At 37.9% G+C, this 24,465-nt stretch overlaps 1 protein-coding gene across 6 annotated transcripts in view; it reads right to left on the reverse strand.

Moving 5' to 3' along the window:
• Window positions 1–24,465, reverse strand: part of MAPKAP1 (MAPK associated protein 1) — a 157,150-nt gene that overhangs the window by 80,417 nt on the left and 52,268 nt on the right. For 5 of the 6 annotated variants that reach the window (XR_013348174.1, XR_013348175.1, XM_077835787.1 and 2 more), the window contains one exon: window positions 2,773–2,945. Coding sequence is in view for 4 of the 6 variants with exons in the window: in XM_077835787.1 (XP_077691913.1) it covers window positions 2,773–2,945 (173 nt within the window). In the remaining 2 variants the exon portion in view is untranslated. Of the gene's footprint in view, window positions 1–2,772; window positions 2,946–8,892; window positions 8,914–24,465 lie in introns of those variants that run through there. The other variant, XM_077835790.1, reaches the window with a different exon arrangement.

The raw sequence follows: 24,465 nt of genomic DNA on the forward strand, positions 1-24,465 counted from the left end.
TAATCAGGGATCCAAAATAAAAGCATCAGAATGTAAATCCGAATAACCTCTCTCTCTCTCACCCCCTCACCCACCGTCGTGTCCCTCCAATTGTGCTAGAATTGGAGGAAAGCCCAAAGAGTTCTCATCCTATCTCTGAACAAATACACAGAGGACTCATGAATACAAACCCATTCCTGAAAAACGGTAGCAAGGGCAACATTTCCAAGAAATATGCCAGGACCCAGACTTGGAACTTTGACTCACTAACAAATAAAAAGAAAAGGAGTACTTGTGGCACCTTAGAGACTAACAAATGTATAGTCTCTAAGGTGCCACAAGTACTCCTTTTCTTTTTGTGAATACAGACTAACACGGCTGCTACTCTGCAAATAAAAACAAATAAAACATCTACTATACTCTCAGGTTTCAGAGTAACAGCCGTGTTAGTCTGTATTCGCAAAAAGAAAAGGAGTACTTGTGGCACCTTAGAGACTAACCAATTTATTTGAGCATGAGCTTTCGTGAGCTACAGCTCACTTCATCAGATACATACCGTGGAAACTGTATTAATAAAAATATGCAGTTTCCACGGTATGTATCTGATGAAGTGAGCTGTAGCTCACGAAAGCTCATGCTCAAATAAATTGGTTAGTCTCTAAGGTGCCACAAGTACTCCTTTTCTTTCTACTATACTCTGTTATACTACTTTTGTACCAGAGGTGGTTCTGTTATAGTATGTAATTATTTCATCCTTTGTTATGCAGCAAATACTGGGAAAGTATTTTTCCAGACTTTACAGTGTCATTTTAAAATGAAAGATGTCCAGATTAAAAGCTATGAAATACCTATTTCACAGACCTTGTATGACCTATCATTAAAACATTACCTTTACCAATAAATAAATAATATGATAGGAAATATTCTAAGACAGCACACAATCTATTTTTCAGCCTAACAAATTTAGGGGCAGCCTCCCCTTCCCTTCATGCCTCCCATGCCAAGCAAATGGATATGCAAGGATTATAGCAAATACTGAAAAATCCATTGATAGAGTGAAGCTGTAAAGAATTTCTAAGGACAACAGTATCTGTTGATCTCTTATTGCACAGGTGACTCAGGCCAAGTTCTAGTAGTAAGTATAAGGGCCTACTGCACAATACAGTGGTTTCTCAATTAAAGAATAAAGCATTATTCGGTTTCAAATAAAATTGGATTTTTATGATTACTTTGGCATTTTTGCCAATATATTCATCTTCATTTTAGTGGTGTCTTTGAACACTTACACAGAAGGATGGGGGCAGGGAGGGTACCTTAGAACTTGATTGCATTTAACCCCATAGTTGTCAATTCTTTATAAACACTGAAAAAATGATATATTCACAAACACATTGGTCTAGAAAAGGAGTACTTGTGGCACCTTAGAGACTAACCAATTTATCTCAGCATAAGCTTTCGTGATCTGCAGCTCACTTCATCGGATGCATACTGTGGAAAGTGTATGCATCCGATGAAGTGAGCTGTAGCTCACGAAAGCTCATGCTCAAATAAATTGGTTAGTCTCTAAGGTGCCACAAGTCCTCCTTTTCTTTTTGCGAATACAGACTAACATGGCTGTTACTCTGAAACCTGACATTGGTCTAGTTTGTCTATTCAATACTAAGGACTACATTAAAAGAACATTACATTTGTAAAGTGACACATTCAAAAGATCACATTACATGCACAAGCTTAACTCTGATCTCTTTTGCATACAGATGCAGCATGATTTAGTAATCGTTTATATCAGGGGTGGCCAACCTGAGCCTGAGAAGGAGCCAGAATTTACCAATGTACCTTGCCAAAGAGCCACAGTAATACGTCAGCAGCCCCCCATCAGCTCCCCTCCCCCACCCACCACGCCTCCCGCAAACCAGCAGCTTCGCCAATCAGCGCCTCCCCCTCCCTCCCTGCACCAACTGATCAGCTATTTCGTGGCGTGCAGGAGACTCTGGGGAGGAGCGAGGGCAGGGCAGGCTCAGGGGAGGGGGCGGGAAGGGGTGGGGCGGGGGCAGGGCCTGGGGCAGAGCCAGGGGGTGAGCAGCGAGCCCCCCCGGCCCATTGGAAAGTTGGCGCCCGTAGCTCCGGCCCCGGTGTTGGTGCCTGGACAAGGAGCCGCCTGTTACCTTTCGAAGAGCCGCACGGGGCTCCGGAGCCCCAGGCTGGCCGCCCCTGGTTTGTACGGCAGCGTACTATATCTCAAACAGAACATTAAAACAGCTTTCCAAGACACTCAGCACGCCATTTTAGTTATGCCATCCTGTTACTACTCTATAGGCAGTGTCGGGCAGGGAGTAGGGAAAGATATTCAGATATTAACCAACTCTTGCTACCACTGTCAAAATGAGAAGGCTTACAGATCATTTCTAGATTTTATTTGATGCACCTCTGTTTGATCCTTGGTCATTAAGAAGTGGTTCAAAAACTAAGTCAGACATAAAAATAAAACACCTACCAATGATGCCGACAGTGGTGCGATTTATCTTAATATTACATAAACTGTTTTAAAATTATGATTCATTTGCACCTCCCTGGATTCATATGTTTATCATTATCCAGTACCCAACAGTTTAAATGAAAGAGAAATAGATATAGATATGTGTGTATTGCTCACAAAGAAATATTGATAACTATGTAGGTGGTTCCTGTAAGACTTATTTATAAAAATATTGACATGGAAATCCATTTCATTATGCAAAAACGGTTGTAGTGGAGAAAACCAGAGATCAAGTAGTAGTAAAGAAAGAACAGTACTTTAGTTTGGGTTCCCGTCCTTCACTCGTGTATTGCCAGCATATTAGTCCAATCAGGTCATGCACCTTGGCATTTGCTATCGTCACAACTGTCATTGGCAGCAGTTTGTCTTGGCTTGTGTGCAATGGGAGGTAGACATCAATTTTTTTGGTTGCAGTTGTACCAACATGACCCTGTTGAAAAAACATTTTATTAAAATACATAAGTGACACAGTAAAACAGAGAAAAAAACAAAAGTTTGTGTAGGTTAGATTCTTGTGTATGCAAATTGGTTGAAACTATATTAAAGAACAGGATTACTAGACATATAGATGAACACGATATGTTGAAGAAGAGTTAGCATGGCTTTTGTAAAGGGAAATCATGCCTCACCAATCTATCAAAATTCTTTGAGAGGGTCAACAACATGTGGACAAGGGTGATCCAGGGGATATAGTGTGCTTGGACTTTCAGAAAGCCTTTGACAAGGTCCCTTACCAAAGGCTCTTAAGCTAAGTATGCAGTCATGGGATAAGAGGGAAGGTCTTCTCATGGATTAGTAACTGGTTAAAAGATAGGAAAAAAAAGTGTAGGAACAAATGGTCAATTTTCACAGTGGAGGGGGTCCCCAAGGATCTGTACTGGGACCAGTGCTGTTCAACCTATTGATAATGCTCCGTAGAAAGGGGTAAATAATGAGGTGGCAAAGTTTGCAGACAATACAACTACAAAGCTGACTGGGAAGAGTTACAAAGGGGTCTCACAAAACTGGGTGACTGGTCAGCAAAATGGCAGATGAAATCCAATGTTGATAAATGCAAAGTAATGCACACTGGAAAATAATCTTCACTATACATACAAAATGATGGGGTCTAAATCACCCCTCAAGAAAGAGATCTTGGAGTCATTGTGGACAGTTTTCTGAAAACATCTGCTCAATGTACAGTGGCAGTCAAAAAAGCTAACAATATTGGGAACTAGTAGAAAAGTGATAGATAATAAGACAGAAAATATAATGCCACTACATAAATGGAACAAGGAAGTGTTATTTACCCCTTACATAACAAGAACCAGGGGTCCCTCAATGAAATTAATAAGGAGCTGGTTTAAAACAAATATAAGGAAGTATTTCTTCACACAACGCAGTCAACCTGTGGCACTCATTGTCATGGGATGTTGTGAAGGCGAAGAGTATAACTGGGTTCAAAAAAGAATTAGTTAAGTTCATAGAGGATAGGTCCATCAATGGTTATTAGACAAGATGGTCAGAGATGCAACCCCATGTTCTAGGTGTCCCTAAAACTCCAACTGCCAGAAGCTGCGACAGGATGACAGAGGTTGGATCACTCAATAAACTGTCCTGTTCGGTTCATTCCCTGTGATGAATCTGGCACTGTCCACTGTCAGAAGACAGGACACTGGGCTACATGGACCAATGGTCTGATCTAAGTATCGGTTCTTATGTTCATTACAGTAGCTAGAACTAAAATGTACTACTGTAACTTTCTATGTGGAATTACGATGCGAGTTTAAATAATTTCAGTTCTTTTATGCTATTTGTTTAATCAATAAATGTCTTTATATAAACAAATGTGAAAGACTAGTTGCACAAGAGCAGTGATCTCAGGTAACTTCCTATGAGAACTGAAAACCATTTATGGAAACATTCAACATTTCCACCACAAGATCTTCAATAAAGAATTACTATAAACCCTACCTATGTTCCCAAAGCAACTTCCCGCCACGTCTTCAACTTTAGCATTATCCCTGACTCTAAACTTCTGCTTCTGTCCTCAGCTCCTACCCCTGCAAATTCACCTACCACAACTGACTGTTGCAATAGTGCGTACGGCACTGCCTTAATATTGCAGCATTTCCCTTCTCAATGGCATCCCATGCGCCCAGACTCTGGCACATACAGGATGTTGTTGCCGGTTATCTCAAGGGTACAAAGAAGCCCAACCACATCACCCAGGTCCTCAAACAATTTCACTGGCTCCCAATCATTTCAGGATACAGTTCAAAACTGCACTTTGTTTTTAAATGCTCCATGGCCTTACCTCAGAGATGGCCTGTTTCATTTCCTCTCCTCCTGACCCCACCCTCTTTGACTATACGTGGACGCTATCGGTACTCTCAGAAGCAAGTCCAAGGGTCGCCACTCTGATGCACAAAAATTTAAAGGGTGAACATGCAGGAGTCTCTCTCCCCCAGGGTATATAAAAAGGGGGAGGAAGTGGAAACTGGCCTCCACATCAAAACAGAAAGGAAGGAAGGAGAGTCGGGCATCATGGCTAGGAGTCAGGCAGGTCATGCCAGCAGATACTTACAGAACATAAATTAACTACACATAACATGCATGAATCTTATAGCTGCAAACATTTCAGAAACATTGCCCCATAGCAAGAAGATTACACTGAGTAATAACAGACACTACACTTTTTTCCAACCACGAGAAACCTATATGATGGCTGTACCTAAGTCAGATGGACAACATAATCACCTCTTCACTTCAGCAGGAAACAGGATCATAAAACAGACATGGAAGTTAAGTGATGGTTAAGAATAAATAAAAGATGATTTCTATAGGTCAAGGCAAGTCCAAAACCAATATATATCTGAGCCCACTTCTAACCATTTAAAACTATTTGGAGACAATCAAGAAGGATTAACTGGTATCATTGCATTTTATTGTATTAAAAAAATCTATTTGGCACCAGGGAGATTAAGACTTAATTAAAACAAAGAATATAGCAACAAAGATCTATAAAGTTTGTGTTAGAAGAAAAATGTTTAATCTATAGCTGATAGGACTCTATTTTTAAGCTAATAATCTTTTAAGTGGCAAAAAGATTTCACAATTCCCTCCCACAAATTAACTGACATGAGGATAATATCCTTGCTTTATACCAAGAAGAGAAACCACCATTAGAATTAATCATTAGGAATTCTGGCTTTAGGTAACGGAATAAAAGGATTCAATATTGGACACCTAGGCTGGGAGTATAGAACATATTCTTGTTATAAAATCATTGGACGTGTCAATATAATTTTAAGTTATAGAAGTAAGAGAGTAACTTAAAAATAAAAGTACTTTTACATTCACTGTAGATTAGCATGGAAGTATTGTGAAAACTGCCCAAACACAGTGAAGTTGAATAATTTTTTTCAAGTTATAAGTATAGCAATCTCCTTCCCTCACCTACTCAAGGTACAGAAGAAACTGGACACATCTGTTTAAAAGAAAGAACATGGCTAGATTCAGAAGAGTTTAATAAAATATGAACAGGACCATAAGTTTGTCTGGATAACTGTTGGCCCTCTGCTAGGCGCACTGGTAAGGGCTGTCACTGTGGAGGAAACAGACACATTCAAGCAAAGGTTTTTAATTTAGTGTGAATTTTTACATTTTCACTGCAAGATAAAAACAACTAGGGAAGGTATTAAAAGCGTTTAGTGGTATTCCAGTGTTCTCATGTCCCCTCACAGACCTTTTACTCTCCAAGACACAAACTGCCACGTCTTCAGCCCAGCCCCCAACAGAACAATACTTTTAACCTCTCCACACTATTGTACCCCTTTCAGAAATCTGATTTGCCTTGTGTACCCCCAAGTTTCACCTCACTTAAAAATTACTTGCTTACAAAATCAGACATAAAAATACAAAAATGTCACAGTACACTATTACTGAAAATTTCCTTACTTTCTCATTTTTACCATATAATTAAAAAATAAAGCGACTGGAATCTAAATATTGTACTTACATTTCAGTGTGCAGGACATAGAGCAGTATAAAGAAGTCATCGTCTGTAGGAAATGTTAGTTTGTCCTAACTTCACTAGTGCTTTTTATGTAGCCAGTTGTAAAACTAGGCAAATATCTAGATGAGTGAATGTACCCCCTGGAAGACCTCCGCGTACCCCTGGTTGAGAAGAGAGGGCCACTCAGCTTGTGCAGTAATTGAGGTTCTTTGAGATGTGTCTCCCCAGGGGTGCTCTACTGTATGTATGGCAGCGCCTTTGCATCTGTAGTCAGATCTTCAACAGCTGCACGTGGGATTGCACATGCGCACCTCCCCTCCCCTGCCCTGCGCGCTATGCAGTCTGACCTCCCTCCGTTCCTTCTCCGCTGCTGAGCCCAAACGTTACGCTCTGAAGCAGAGGGGAGGAGGGCAGGTAGTGGTACTTCAATCAAAAGACAAAAGGGGAGACACTATTCCCTTAGCCACTACTACATTATCTCCGCTCTTAATCCAAACAACAGACATTTTAACAGGCCCATATGGGCCTGATCATCCACCTTATATTTAACTACCCAGGATGTAAAATACCTGCACTGTGTGTACTGCAATTTAAAAGAGTAAGACCATTGTGGAGTGAAATCCTCGCCTCACTGAAGCCAATGAAGTTTTCCCTTTTGATTTCACTGGCCCCAGGATTTCATCTGTGTGCTGCTTATTGTACATTATATATTGTATAATAATACTGTTATAACACTGTCAATAAACGTCTTGTACAATACATTTCAAATTATGCCATCTCTCATGCTTGTGTCAGACCTTTCTCCTTCTTGCTGCCACTACATTCTCTTCTTCCCCATCACACATCATGGGTAACTTTTCCTGCATTGCCCTCAGTGTCTTTTCATCTGTCCCTTCTCTCTCCTCCTGCCCTAGTCATCTCTCCACAGATTGTGTTCTTCATCATTCCCAACATATATTCTCTTCCCCCAAATCTCTCTCTCATATTATACTTCATTAGAGATTTTGTCCAGCACCATCCACTACAGACATCCCTGAACCCTTTATCACAAACACTTAACAGGCACAGGACATGGGGCTTAGAAGAGTGCCGTCTCATATACACTAAGGTTCTCAATTCTGTTACTGCCGGTGGAGCTGAACCGCTATTAGCAATAGTGGAAAATGTCTGAAAAATTTCCCCTGTTTATTACGGGCCTTATGAAGAGGGAGTATGCAAGGTTCACAATTGGTAGGTTATCTTTACAACTACAAGAACTAGAAATGGGATGCTTTTAAATGAAAACTTTTAAAGAGGTTGGGATAGCTGACGATGTCAGGGCATACGCCAATCACTAACTCAAGGGCATAAGGATTCTTGCACCTCCCTCTGGGACATCAGGTATTAGCCAATGTCAGAAAAGGATACTGGACTAGATGAACTAAACCTGAACATGCATAACTCCAGTGCGCCTTGATCCTGCAGAAGCATTTGGCACGTGCCTGGGAATGCTTCTACATGGGTGAATAGATTCATGTGCATGAATTCATGACCGATCCTGCAAAATACTACTCATGCAAGCAGCTCTATTAGTCTCAATTACTTGCCTGTGCAAAGCATAGGACAGGACCACGTGATGGGGTTGAACAGAGAGAGGTAATTTTTGGACTGCAATTCTTAGTCCCAGTGCCCAGGAGTCAAAGATCTAGCCACACTGGATTTAGCTACAGCAATCACAAGTTATCACGGTCTTGTTGAGGTTTATAAAAGCTCACTTGTTCAGGAGGAATTGTTCAGACCCAGATTACAGTCAATACTGTGAACGTGGATTTTGTTCCCAACTAGAGAAGTGGATTATAGCTATAAAGGCTCAGGTGACCCAAGAAATAAAGCATGATTATCCATATTCAAAAAAGTAGCATCAAACATATTAATAGATTTTGTATAAAATTCAATGGAAAATCCATTCAGGGCCACGGGCCTTACCATTTGGAGTTTCCTTAATAGCCTTCAATAAATCTGGTAGGCACAAAGGGGCTGTTAAATTAACATTTTCCTGATCTGTCACCTATGGCATAGTTAATTTGTCAAAAAATTCTTTTAGCTTGTCACTGGACACTGCATATCCTGACAAATGAAGTCTGGAATAAAATTGACAAAATATCTCGTTAATTTTCTAAGAATCACACATCCTGGTTCCATTAAGCTTTTATTGTTAGAGATATTAGGTCTCACCTACCCTTTAAGTAGGTGAGTCACTATCTAAGCTGGATGTAAGCAAACACATTTGTTTATTAAATAAAAGATTAATATTGCTTTCTGATACCCATAGTTTTCATGCACTATATCAGACTTGGGCTCTTATGAGAATTTCAATTTTACATTTCTTCAACACATTCACCATGAACAACGCTGTCAGAGTCAGCAGTATCCTGTGGCTGAAGTGTAGGGTTGAGAGTCAAGTACTCTGGATTTTATTCTCTGCCCAGCCACTGACTTGCTGTGTGATCCTGAGCATGTCACCTAGCATCTGTGTCTCAGCTTCCCCATCTGAAAAACAGGGTTACTTATTTAACTCCTTTAACAATTGAAAGCATTGAGAGTCCCTCTCTGACTAGGATCCTGCAGCTCTCCTTCTCTGCTGCTATCTAGGAGTTACACTCCCATAGTTTGAGTGTTGCACTGCTAAAAAATGCAGCTTACTGAGTAAGTGAAATTTGCTTCTTTGTTTTATAAGACTTTAATTAAACAGGCCACTGGCTACTAATTACTTACCTTTGGGATCAAAAATAAAAGTGGCAGCTATTCAGTTTAGGAAAGCTGCTCCCAATTAACACACAAGGAACTTCCACCTCAAACAGTGATTTGGTACACAGAGCTGCTCTGCTCACATGGGTCCACATATTAAACATGGCCTGAAATAAACACAACCACACTATGGTAGGGGCCAAATAAGGATCATTACCTCAGTAATCTGTGGATATATAGTAAGGGTGTTCCATAGTTGATCGGGTTTATTGTAAGAGTGTAAGCAGCATGATATTACATATACATGCTTCTGCAATACCTAGACACAGTGGAAAGAGTTAAGGACAGAACAAGAAACTCTGCTATGAATTTTCGTAGCTGATGTCGAATTAGACCATTAATGTTACAAGCTTGGGTGTTTAATTATACAATTTATGGGTACTACATCAAAGAAAGAGTTTATACTGAATAAATTCCACCAGCCTCATGCAGTTTTAGGGACCTCTACATTATTAAATCATTTTATATAACACCACCGGTACACTTTAAATACAAAAAAGATTTTAAAACCATAAAGTATTACATATTATAATCTTTATCAACTCTCCTAAATTATATAGGAAGTTTGGTATAATCCTGAACTACCACAAGGACAACTTAATCCTAAAAACAGCTCACAAGTATTTGGATAATGAAAAGCTGTACAAATATTCAAAGAGAAAATAGTGTGCGTTTTACCTGTCTCATTTTTGGGCTGTATTTTACTATGTTTCATGGTGGAAAATTAAAATAGAGTCCATAAACATTTCCTAGAGAAAAATATGATCAATTTTTTAAACAATAATAATTTACTGCATCTTACAATACAACAGAGTTTTGTGACTAAATATTATATCACTTTAACATTAGATGTTCTAATGATATAATATGCAGATTTTACTGAACCATTACTTAGTGAGTCATAAAAACCTCTTAAAATTAATCTTTCATACACATCCAGCTTATCCAAAGTTAGCATTTAATTAGATGGCCTTGGCACAAGTGAGCTTACTACTTTATTTGCTCCATCAGTATAAATTCAAATAATTGATTCACCACCTAGCAAACAATATAAAACATTAGAGAAAATAGGAACAAATAGAGATATTTTTCCAAATGCAAAATTTCTTCTGACTCTTAAACTGTATAAGTGAAATGTTTTTGTTTCAGGTGACAGGATTATTTCACACTGTACCATATATAAAGCTTGTATCCCAATACGTAACTCACTCCAATAGGTATTTTATACAACATACAGAAAAAGTTACAAATATATGCACTGAACGAAGAACCAATCAAGCAGAATTTAAGCACCCAACTCCCCCAATTTAAGCATCCAATTTTTAAACAAACAGCAGGACCAACAGATTAGAGGATCCACGCTCAAATGTTTTTATCAACGAAGACTTTATTTCTCTAAAAGCACAATCCTTTTGTAGGTAGAAGTGCATGAAAGCCACCATTTTCTACACTATGGATTTCTGAAAAATAAAATGCTCTGATAATGCTTTTAAAGTCAAATTTTGTTTAATCCAAAAACAAAAGTAATGAAATAAGATTTTTAAAAAGTAGCAGAAATGATTTGGTTTTTTTTTTGTTTTTTTTTTTTAAAGTAAAATAGCTTTTTAGGGGTCAAAAATAAGGATATGAACCATTAACCCAATAAAATGTTTAAATACTCTAAAATGTTTTTAAAATGGTTTTTTATTTACATCTGGCAGAACATACGATGGCATGAAGATATTACTGGCATTTGCTTGAGATTGGAATCAGTGTCCAGCAAGATAGAAATGAGGGCTTCATTCTAAATACATGAGCATTCTTAGAAGAGACCAACACAAATCAGGAATATGAAGTATGGCTGGGACTTGTGGATTTTGGTACAGTGAGTAATTTGCAGTATATTAAACCAAGGTTCACAACAGTATGTTGGTTAATAATTTGACTAGCCAGTTCTTTTTATTTTATTTACATATTATCTGAACAAGTCTTGTGAAAATGTCAGCTCATTTTAAATAAGTTAATTTTGCTCAGAATATCTCTAGGTTCTAGTGTTCACATGAACACACAAAATAACTGCATTTCCCTCCTAAGATCTTGTGTTCTGCATGTCATTGTACCACTCATGGAAACATAGGAACGACTTGTTCCAACAGATGGTAATCCCACTGTAAGTGCATGTTATCACTGTAAGTGACAAGTGACTAGTTTATTAATTATGATGATGATTATTGTTTTTTTTATAGTCAGCTACCTGAAGTAGCTGTAATAATTCCAAGGAAGTTAAACAGAGTGACTGGACTATGGTCTGACAGTTCAAAGAACTGAGCACTAAAATGAACGAACCCTCAATAGCTGCTCCTCTCCCTGACAAACAGACCATCATTTATCTCACTGCAGTGTATACAGTGTATACACAAGGTCTGTAAAATTGCATTAGCATTCTCATTTAATTTATCTCATTCACGCTGTCACTGTTCATAAAAATTTAACCCAGTAATTTCCTGCTATATAAAGCATAACAAAGTCTTAATACTTAAATAAAAGGTAAATACTATTATTTTTTATTCTAAATTGTTGACTTCACTTAGCATCTCTGCCTTGTACAACATCATACTATTTTTCAATTAAAGGTCCAGATGTTTCAAAGGCTCCAGTAGGCAATGACGGTTATAAGAAATGCTTTATCTGCATTGGAATGATCACTATCACATCAGCTCCAGGCTGCATTAACATACTCATGTTTTATTCTAGCCCCCCTCTGAATGTACCAGTTAATTATACAATATCGAGCTGAAAAAAACAACATCAAGAGCTGTACCATTTCCTTGCAAGCTTCCACCTGAATTGTTTTTCATACAGAACGTCAGGGAAACAAAGGTACGTTACACGTATAATTATATAATCAAACGTTCCAAATTGCTCTCGTCTGGTTGGTGTTCACTGCTCTAGTTTAATAAACCTGAGTAAGCTAAAAGCAAGGTATAATATATAATTCATATAACAAAGGCATATTCCAATCCTATTAATGTGTATTTACTTACACAATTTACCTTAAATTAAAAATGTTTACTTAAAAAGTATTATAAATAGGATTTCCTGCTATACTTCTCTTCTGTCAAATCCCTTTGGAAGAGGGGAAAATCAATCCCCTGTTAGAGCCCAGGAGGTCTCATTTGCTTTAATGCTAATATCAGTTCTTCGGCAAGCCCAGTCCATCTTCTCTCCTGCCATCCCCAAATGGAGTTTCACCAGGAGTGAAATACACTTGCATGCAACATGCCTGCATAAGCCCTACACACCACTGAAGTTACACACAGGGACTTGCACAGGCTTTCCACAAAGGGCTGAATTTCAGTTTAGCTGAGATGGTATTCAACTACCTAGGGATATTATGCCCTGACCTATTCAGTTACAACAGTGCTGATGAAAAGTGGAATGCATATTCCGATTTATCAAAATAGATGGTTATAGCCACAACAAAAATGCATTAGTTAAATAACGCTAATCTCACTGTTTACATACACCAGGAAAGGAATGGTATACTTTGGAAGAATTATTTGCATTTTACTTAGCAATAAACATGTTTTAATACTGGGGAATATAGTTATTCTTTGTAATAACAAAGTGCAACAAAAACTTGTAATTAAAAACTACATTATTTGTATATTTAGACATATACCATGAGATATTTTAATGAACAGATGCTATTCAAAAGATAAATGCTTTTACAAATATTCAATCCTTAAACAGGTCTCAGACTCTAATCCTAGGCTATTGTTGCATAAAGCAGACACCTTAAGTTCCTTGAGGACATTAGCCAACCTTAGGTAGAACATTAAAAAGTGACATGGTGATGTATTTCAAATGTGCCACAATCTATTAACCACATGGCAAACTAACAGGGATTTTTAAAATATGGGTTTTATAGCTTTGTGTTGGTGATTAATTAAATAAATAGCCAGTGTTTCACAAATCATTCCTCTAATTAGTCTAAACCAGATACTTTGCATTTACTGACATTCTTGCCATCTGAAGCTCACAGAAGGGCAAGAGCATTACAACGATGAATCTGTACACTTCTGAACACATCGTCACCATGTCTCCCCGGCTGGCATTGCATCACTCAGCCCTGAGGCAGAGGTACAGTCTTCACAGGTGCTGCAGTCAGCTGGAGTTTGACTCCAGCTGCTTGGAAAAGATGTTCTGTTTAATTATTTTCCCTCATCCTGAAGTAAACAATGAGGATAACACAGAAAAGGAAGTTTCAGAGTAGCAGCCATGTTAGTCTGTGTCCTCAAAAAGAAAAGAAGGACTTGTGGCACCTTAGAGACTAACAAATTTATTTGAGCATAAGCTTTCGTGAGCTACGGCTCACTTCATCGGATGCATCCGCTGAAGCTCACGAAAGCTTATGCTCAAATAAATTTGTTAGTCTCTAAGGTGCCACAAGTCTTCCTGTTCTTTTTAAAGAAAAACAAGTTGACTTTTAAAGGTAACCTAAAGTAGCAAAGACGTACGTTTCCGACAATGAACAAATATTTATAATCTAAGTGCTAAAAAGGAGCAGTGATGACCTAAGTGATCTTTTTCTGTCAAAATGCCCCAATGGTTGAGGTCACACACACTTAGACACGGTTCCTTTTTAGGAAATCAAGCAAACCTTATTAAAAGGGTTCACAGCTTAATGAAAGAAAGGGTCAATTATTCTTGAAAAAGAAGAAAAATTCATCATCTGTAAAACCTGTCTGAAATCTCATCATTTTTACAATGCATACCTAGAAGATCATTTCCCCCCAGAGCTCAATTTAAAATTTTAATAGTTAATCATTTTAAGTTTTAAAACAATTTTTTCTCTATGTTATTAACTGGAACCTACAACCTAGGTAGGTTTTCATATCGAAATATGTTCTGAAGTGCTTAGTGACATTATCACAACAGGATATTCTAAAATCCTTAAAGTAAAAGGCATCAGAGATGGTTTTTAAGAGACTGAGAATGGAATAGCAGCTGGGCTGCTTACCAGAGACAGGTCCTTATTTCCTGTGATACCTGTAGCATTGACTCAGCTTGGAGAGAGTTGGATGGGGTTTGGCGGCCTTGTCCCTTAATCTAGGATTTTTCAGCTCATGGAAAGAGATTCACATATTACTTAGACTGAGACTGGGAGGGAAAGGAATGAGTCACACACAAGTTCTACCAAGGCTGGGATAGGCAGGCCAAGTCATTTCATCACACTGTCTCTCCATTTGCCTGTCTGTAAAGAGGAGGAATTAACACTGTCCTCCTTCAAAGGGATGGTGTTAGGAATAAAGGTGTCTGGCATGTTTGAGAACACTAACTGCTTGTTATTTTAGTTAGCCACAAAGCTGTACATCACACTAGGAAGCTGACCACCAGGTTACTTAATATATATTTGCAACTTCGGCACCACGAATAAAACTCGTTGTGTCAAGTTACAAAGAGGAGGAGCCTACAACAAATAATCCGGGTACCATAGGACCTCAGCCGATTATCTGGCAACGAGGCTAAATATAAAATTTTCAAACTGAATCTGAACAGTTATGGGTCTGGTAATAAGGTCAACAAAGCTTTTTGGCCTAAACACTGAGGAAGAGAGAGAATCTAGAGCTATTCCTACAATTCATGACAAAGCAAGTTACACTTTATTGGACACTGAAGATAAGGCATGTTCTTCCTTATATAAAAAGATGCATACTTGAGGGCACAAGCTGAAGGGTCCTTTCTTGATGCTACTTCTTGTCTTCAGATACTAACCGTGAATTAATAAATGTTTTTGTGCCAGGCTGGATTTATTTAAATTAGCTAGCAGGAAAGCTTGATTTAAATAATCATTTTAATAATGTTTTGCATTTGTACTTTTTGGTTATTTTCCTAAAGAAAGGTTGAGTCTCAGTGGTTGCTAACCATTTAAATACGTTGATTTGCAACTAAATATAGCTGTTACACTAAATTTAGTGATTCTTTTTGCAAACCTGAAGGATATGCCATATCTATACACATTTATTTAAGCAATTCTATATCTTAACTTACACTTATTCAGATTCTTAATTTTTACATTTTATCATGTTAAAAATGGTGTATGAGTCATTTCTTATTTACTAGATTAATTTTTTCTGATTTAATCTCAAGATCTAGTTTGATGGAAATTCAAATAAATTAAAATGCACAAAACCAGCATTTTATATTTTTTAATTAAATAAAACTTCCTTAAATGTGCTGAACAGATAAGAAGAAAAAGTTTATCAAAAATGTTGTGTGCTTAAAACAAATAGGTTTTTTTTATATAAAGGAAGTATTACCTGTAGTTAATGAACTGAACTGATTATTTCTGGTCACCATGTCCTTTAAGATTTTAGAACTAATAGACCTCATCCACTCACTTTTAGTCATAGCTTTTATTCACAGATTGCAAGAAAAAAAACAAGCTTCCTGCTCTTTCAACTCCCAATTGGTTTATTAACATTGCATGCACTAATCATGTTATGGAACTAGCTGAATAAGCTAAAATGAAGAAAGTATTATGTCTGCACCTGCAAAAGAAGCTACGGCGGTGAAAAGCTGGTTTAGCATTTCAACAAACTCTGGCTCTAAGTGCTTAGCCATTGACTTCCACCAGTTCAGTGGTCTGACTTTCTTTAAAAAACTTTTCATCAAACATTACTGCTTAATATTATTTTTGTATTCAATTTAAATGATTTAATATATTATAAGCAGCTTAGGCTTTAACATAAATTGTCAATTTCAAATTTAATTTTAATTTAAAAAAACCCCTGTATTTAATTTAAATTAAAAAATCTGATTTAAATAAAAACTTCTAACTTTAATCATTTATTTTTATCCACCCTGCTTAGTGTGGTTACATAGGACTATCTTCTCTTTTTGCAACACGCTGTAAAGCTCATTCTCTAGAAAAGTTTACCAAGGCCTTGTAGATGTAAGATGCATCTCTCAGCAAGCCCATAGATATTTGGTAATCTGTCTCTCGTTATGAACAAATTAGAAAACACTGTTATACAGCACTACAATGCAGACAGCATTTAATACACTACATCTATGCCCTGTCCTTTATTATTATTTCAGATATAGTTAATGAGATACAGAAAAGCTAGATCTGAGATCTACCACTCCCACCCCAAACATCCATAAGTAAGGGCTTAAGTTTAGAGAGTAGGGAGACAAGTAAGAAGACCGGAGGACACCAAAATACCCTGTCTGGCAATATAACACTGTTTCCAAACTGACAAAAGAGTAACTAATTACGAGAATCATAGCATGCAGAATAAAGGATAATAAGATTTACAACACAAGATTTAGTACAAGATTTTTCCAGGACTTCCACAAGATTCCCTGAATCTGCAACAGAGTTTTTATCCAAGGATTTATCCTTCCCAAAATCTGACTGCTTAGTTAAGGTACAACAGTAGCTTAACAAATTTCCCACAGCTGACTCTACTCAGTCTTTCACTAGTAGCTTGAAACATCTTAAAATCCGAGACTGGAGTTTTATCAGTTTGCTGTTGGAGGTGCCAATCCTGTGTTTTTTGCCAAATTGAAGTATTGTCAACCATTTTTACTACTGTTGTGTCCGGAAAGTTACATATGCAGCTTTCATTAACTGTCTTGGGAGAACTGCCCAGCACTGTGTTCACCAGATAGAATGTGTACATAGATTATTACTAATATTATAGTATTAGTACCTTTATTTCAAATGTTTAGGGAGTACAATACTACCACAAGCAAGAAAGAGATATTTACTGCCTACTTTTATATATGTGTACATTTTACATAGCATAATAGACACTCTCAAAATAAACAGACCACCATAATTCCTGCATTGTTGTTGAGATGAAACAAAATTGAGGTCCTGGCTAAGCTTGGTCGTTAAAATTCTCATGGCATTTTTCAGAAGAGCAAGATGTTCATCCCAATATTTTGGCTTAAATCTTTCTCTGATAATTACATTCTAACACCATACATTTCCTCCACACTTCCAAATAGATATGGGATAAGTTTTTACTTCCTACTCTTAATTGTTTAGTATTTTGCTCCAAAGAGGTGGCTCCATGATAGCATAAAAGTGATAGAATCATAGTGTATCAGGGTTGGAACGGACTTCAGGAGGTCATCTAGTCCAACCCCCTGCTCAAAGCAGGACCAATCTCCAACTAAATTATCCTGTAAGAAGTCTGTAAAGTGCTTTGGGATGAAAGACACAAGGCATGACTATTGCTGAGCTAAAGGAGGGCTGGATTGTCGGGGAATGACAGTAAAATCACTTCAAGCTGAAAGCCATTTTGACTAATTTAATTAAAAGAAAGCTACCTTGCATGTGACAGAAACCTTATTTCAGAATTACAGTTTACTACACTTTGGGGAAAGAAGTCTGGGATTGGAAATATTAAGGTTTGTTTACTCTTATTTCTCCTCCCCCGCAGCCCAACTAAGTGCTGGAATACTATTAGTATTTTTCATCCTTCATAACTTGTAAGTTTAAATGAACTTTCTCCACAATAGCAACTGCTCCTGTTATCACCAATTGTCATCTAGTTTGTGTATGCAGTTGTAACTGTAGCCATATCTGTCCCAGGATATTAAGACACACATGGTGGGGGAGGTGATATCTTTTATTGGACCAGCATCTGTTGGTGAGAGAGACCAGTTTAACAAACGTTGGTCCAATAGAAGACATTACTTCACCCCCCCGTCTAACTAGTTTTTGTGTCAACGAAAGATTAACACCAATACTGCAACGTAAGTATGGAGTTTAATTTCAGGAAGCTTTTGTATTTCTAATACCATCACACTTAAAATATTGTCTGCTGGGCCATTTCAGCAGTATTTTATCAAAAGGGGGAGGGGAGCAGGGGTGGGGATGGGGGGCTGAAAAGCCACTTTATTTTTTCAGCAGTCAATTCTAAAAAGACATACCATTCTGAAATGCCAGGAATGTAAAAAGTGACTTTAAAGAGTTTGTGTTTCAATGGCAGCGTTAAGTGTTTTTCAGTGAAAAATTCCTCTAGACTTAAGCCAGTGTTAATACTAACAGGAGTAGAAAGGTTTTAGATAGTTAAATTCAAAATAGCCACTGGATGCTAAGTTTAATAGTTTTGTCTAAACTGTAGTATATTGTATGTTTTCTGTTTATTCTAAAAAACTGTACTCCAATATTTCCCTGGAGTTTTCTTCTTGCCAGTTACAGCAAAGGTACCACACTAAACACAAACAAGTTGGCTTAACCTTCGAGTAAACTGGTATTTCCACAGAGGATTAAGACAAATATTCCATATCTATGAATCTATGATTCATTTAAACTTTTTTTTTTTTTTTTTTTTTTTTAAGTAAAGGAATTGGCACTAACAAGAGAAATACAGACAGACAAGACAGTTTTCTTTCTGTTTCAGGCATGCAAATAAACACATGTTGTATGCAATGGAAGGCAGAGTAATACACTTTTAATGGGGGCAAACTTCATAAGTAGGACATCAAAGCCAGGTGGGATTCAGAGTCATCCTTAAATTAAAAGGCAAATGGGGCTGACTGTTTGTCTTTAAACACATATCACATTTATACTACCCGAGGTTATTTATCAGTTGTTTTTGAAAGAAAGAGGGATACTGCAAATTATACAAATATTGAATGTTAGTATAGTTAGTATAGAATTTTGAATGTTATTAAAGTAGTTGGGTGGAGTGTACTTTTTTCCTTCAAGTGGGTGATAAGGTCTGAACTAAAGTGGCCAAGTTATTCCTGTTTCAAACAATTTGTTCAGAAACAGCCAAGTTAAAGACCCTGAAAATGTCTGTTTTAATGGAAAAAAAGAACAGACTCTCTTTTGCAACTGTATTTAAGCAAAATAAAGTTCTTTACTGGATGAATTTTCAGGTATTAGCATGGTCCTATGAAAGGTCCCAAGATCTAAGTTGTTATGGTCCCATAATCCTGGTGTCACAATTTGAAAACTTGCATTTCAAGCACAAAGAGCCGGATAAACATGTGGCCTAAAATGTTCCTCACAACAAACTAAAAGGACATTGAGATAAATAAAATGGATTAAATTTTCCTGTAATATACCTGGAAATAAAACCCTCAAGGCTATTGCAAAAGAGATATTTTAATACTTTTGCTAATAAAACAAATCCATAAGAATGTTAACTTGTAAACATTTTTCATTTGGAGCAAAATTTATAATTAAGTGAAAGATGAAAATCAATTAAACAGAGTAAAATGTAATATGACTTAACCAAGAAATTAGACTGTCTTATAAAATTTATTTTAAAATTTTTATTCTAATTAAATGACCTTTGCTTTGGAAATACTTTTTAACCTCATCAGATCCACGCCCAAACTGTACAATCATTACAATTATTTCCTACTCCTCATTATAATTGGCCTTTTTTCCTTTCTGCTCAACAGTTCTGATGAGTTTCATAGTAAGAAGTGCAGGCTTTGCACGTTTTGAAAGAAATGAGCATTTTTCTGAAATGTTCTGAAATCCTCTGGTTATTTATAGGGCTAGTTCAGAAGCATTTAATGAACTCCTGCCTGCTATTCACAATAGTCTTTATTTCAAGACATTATTTGAAATTCACCCATTCAAGGAAAATTATTATTTATTCCAACACAACAAATGCCAGTAACTTAGAGTTAAGGTTGCTGAAGTGCACTTCCTACCAACACAATCACTCAAAATCAAGGAAATCACTGGATAAGGATACAGTAACATCCACCCAAACCTCAGTTCATATCTTAACACCCAACACCACGCCAAACGCTAACACAAACTATTATTGTTGCTCCTCCCTGATAATACAAAACTAATTTTAAAGCTATTAATATCTTTTAATCTTTCCAGCTATGTTTCATGGCTAGCCATCTTCTCAAATCAAACTAGAACAGAGGCTATGCAATCTGACATTGCCCTACCATGCTGATCACAAATTAGAGGAGATACAGCAATGTCATAATTACACAGTTGTTTTTAAGATGTCTTGCAATACTGCTGTCCATGTATCATCCTGCATGAATGACAACGCTTTCTGCAAGATGCCCGTAGTACCTCATCTGAACCGATCCAATTGTAGTGCAAGTTAACCAACAAATCCCAGGGTGTTGTCATACAAGTACAGTGAAATTGCTTAGTTTTGTACGTTTTTAGGGGTGTCTCCTAAAAAGCAAACCAGCCTCCTGGTTAACAAACAGAGGAGACAAACACCTAAACATTTACAAGAGCTGCACAGGCCATCTCACAGGTTTTCATTCTGACAAAGGCTCGGTAATTTTTCTTGAATCAGATCTTCTGGAGAGATGGATGCAACTCTCCCACAAAAGAGTGCACTCAAAAGCTTGTGGGAAAGTGAGATGTTTCAATAAGCCACACTAGAATCAGCTGCTGCAGCCATTGTAAAGAATGCTACGCCTGGAATTTATCAAGTAGTAACAGCATCGGCCAAAATTAATTAGCTGACACTGCAATGTCACTCACAGACATTTCTTTTGGAAGTAATAAAATCACGGTAACTCCAGCACTCAAGACACCCAAAGGGGTTTTGAGACTAGGAAAAGGGTGCTCCTGGACAGTTTAATGGACAGAGTACTCAATAGCCATTTATTACTTGACAGGAAAAATGTATTAACTGCATGGCACCCTGCCCAAATTCCACAATGCTAAACTATTCATCCACCTTTAGGCGAATAATAGTGTGTTTGAATGTGATTTTCAGATGTAATCTGGAGGAGGTAATAATAGCTTTTAAAAGGAAAAAATTAAGTGGCATGGCACAAAACAACTTTTTTCAGGGGATTCAGGGACAAAGAAAGAGGCAAGAAGAGTGCATAATATACTAGAACTGCTTCAGCTTGGCAGAATTAGGTGGCCAAACCTCCTTGAATCACACTCAAGAAAGCAGATGCCTTCCCTTCCTCAGTTGTTAATATTAACATAGAATAAGAGGGCTGTGCACTTTGTTGCTTCTGTAGGCTAAGCCCATTGCACAAACCAGGGGCTCCTTGCATCACTCCATGCCCTCTCCCCACAAGCTCCCTGTGTGCCACCTTCACATCCTTTATGTCAAGGTATTCCAGCAACCCCCCTGCCCCGTCTCTCATGACAGGGGCTCTGTGAGCCCACTATTCACCCTCACCATTCTGATTTATTTTCTTCCTGTCTGGGGAATAAGGCATGAAAGAGAACATGAAGCCAGAGGTGGAATGAGTGAAAAGGAGGGAAGAGATGAAGGAGTGCACTGCTGAAAAAGACAGGTTTCAGAGTAGTAGCCGAGTTAGTCTGTATTCGCAAAAAGGAGGACTTGTTGCACCTTAGAGACTAACAAATTTATTTGAGCATAAGCTTTCGTGAGCTACAGCTCAATGCATCTGATGAAGCTCACGAAAGCTTATGCTCAAATAAATTTGTTAGCCTCTAAGGTGCCACAAGTCCTCCTTTTCTTTTTGCTGAAAAAGAGTGCAGTGACATAAGTCAAGACACCACTTGTCCTTCCAAGGACATGAAATTCCAGAGTGCCCCAAATAAAATGGCAGGAGCTCTCAGCTGGTAATTCTTTACCAACATACTGTTAGGGTTTCCCCCTGAAGTACTTTTTTTTTTTTAGGCAGTAAGACAGACACACAGAGTACCTTGGTTTGGATTCTCATTCAGTCTGAGACAGATTTTCTGAGAGTACTGAACTCAGAGGCAAGCCCAAATATTTTAATATGCCTGGACCATGTAACAAACTTTTCCCTCTTTTAGATTATATTTGATCCCCACAAACTTGAAGGGAAAAGGCCAGTTCCAAATAAACTGAACAGTGATCCCTCTTGAAACATTCGGCAGCATCTCTTGTAACAGATATGCAACTATTTTTATAGCCTTGTAACACCTTAGGCTATTGTGCCAAATCATTCTGTTTCTTTGCAGGGCAAATACAGAGAAGAGTGAAGGTAATTACGTACTCATAGTCAGTGTAGCAAATCAGTTAAATTAAACCTGTATTTCACCTAAGTTGTACAGGGTGCAAATAACAACTAACTTTTCTAATTTCATACTCTAGTACTCCCAAGTAAATAAAAGGGGAAAAAAAGTGAAGTTTTTCTGCCTACAAATAGAAACTGTCACTTACTAGGCTGTGATCTTTTCAGCTCATGCATTCTAAATGCATGCAGAGATATCATATGCACTTTCTATTTAGCAATTTAATTATATCTTTGCAGTCAGAGAGTGGCAATGGTTTGCAGTAATAATCAGGTGAAAGCATTCTCACATTAATATGCTGGAATCCGATGTGTTAATTTGATGCAACTTTGCGTTGACAATATGTGATTAATTTGTTCTAAGGCTAGCTATGCTCCCAGCTCTGACAGCTTAAAATGCTGGGTTTCTTTATCCATATCGCTATTTGACACGCCTTAGCCCACTGCTTTGCTAGGACCACTGTTAATTTGTAATGAACTGGCTTTTCAGGGGGCCCCTTCATTTTTAATTCTGTCAGTGTCACCTCCTTGAGGAAAATTACAAGTTTCCTTAGGTGTGATTACTGCCAAGTGCTGCTGATAAGAGGTTTGAGAAAACAGGGCTTTATAAAGTAGTCAGTATTTAATCTGCTGAAACAAATTTATGGCCTCTAGACAGATAAATATAATAGAAAGTTCTCTCATTTAAAAATCATTTTCAAGTTCTCCTTTACCTCCACCCCCCAAAGTAAAAATACCTAGACATTCTGGTTTTACAACAAATTCGTTTGGGGGGGAAAAAAGAGGATTATAAATCATTCACAAATGTAACAAGTGCCAGTAATAACAGACATCCAATTAAATCTGTGTCCAATTTAAACCAGAGAAAGACACATGTAATTGCTGTAATGAGATAAAATAATTCAGCCAAATCACCAAGGACCCAATCTTGCGATGATGTCCACTGAAATCAATGGGCATTACACTTTGGAAGGTTTGTAGTACCAGGCCCTAATACTTTACTCACCGCCTCCCACCAAGTGCGGTGCTTATTGCCACCACAGCATGACAGTGTATCTGAAGGTAGTGGCCTCGTGTGCTCCGTGCAACCCATACACAGTCAAATGTGTTTTACTCTTAGCCAGGATACCTGAATTATTCTCTACTTTTCTGAAAAGTGCTTGTGAGGAAAGGTACAACTAAGCTGAGGATAAATGAGGTCTCCTAACTTTAGAAATGATGGTAGGACAATGTTACACTCAAGGCAAATGAAAATGATGCCTGAAAATAACCATGAAATAGCTCGCCGGATGATACTGCCACTGGCAGCACGCAGCAGTTTGAATTCCTCCTGATAGAGCTGAGAATTACATCTACAGCCGTGTACCAAACTCAAACCAAGCTAGGCAAGCAGAGAAAGGAATGAATGGTAACTACCCATTAGCACTAAATGGGTGGCCAGATGCTGATATTTATTTTATTTAAATCCATTAAAACTTATTTAATCTATGTTAGGGTTTTATACCACCACCCATCACTGGAACATCTTCTATGCATAAATCAACATTAGTGGAGTCTTAGTTCACTTCTTGGAGTGAAGCATGTAAATGAACCATCAAGTGGTGCACAAGCTAGTCGATGTGGTCACATGTTCCTGGGTCTTTATCCTCATTTCCACCCCCTCTTCAGATTTCATCACACCCAGTCCTTACACTTCTCAAAAACTGTGCGGTCTCTGGGAAAGGGGCCACGCCTCCATGTGGTTCGTGCAGCGCCAAACAATGGGGCCCTAATCTGGGCCTGTAAACATTGCCCAGGACACACACACATGGCTCCTGCTAGTACTGCTGGAGGTGAGATGAACAGCTGTTGCACTGCAGAGTTTCTGTAGCCGTGCTGGTCCCAGGATATTGGCCCCAGACCTGAAGAGCTCTATGCAGCTCAAGAGACAGACGTTGATCCAGTAAAAGACATTACCTCACCTACCTTGTCTCTGAACCGAAGAGAAGGTAGTCCTGCTAAACCAGGTCACTAACGAAGGAATACAACAACAGAGCATACACGCTCATGTGAATTAGTCCCCACCTGTATAGGATGCAGTTGCCTTTCCCTGCAACAAAAGTTCCAGATTTACAATACCACCACACCCTATCAGTAGGTCACCTGGAGGAAAGAGAAAAGTCCTAGGGGAACATTTTTTTTTTAAAATGCATAA

This window comes from Eretmochelys imbricata, chromosome 16 (assembly GCF_965152235.1).
Source record: "Eretmochelys imbricata isolate rEreImb1 chromosome 16, rEreImb1.hap1, whole genome shotgun sequence".
NCBI lineage: Eukaryota > Metazoa > Chordata > Testudines > Cheloniidae > Eretmochelys > Eretmochelys imbricata.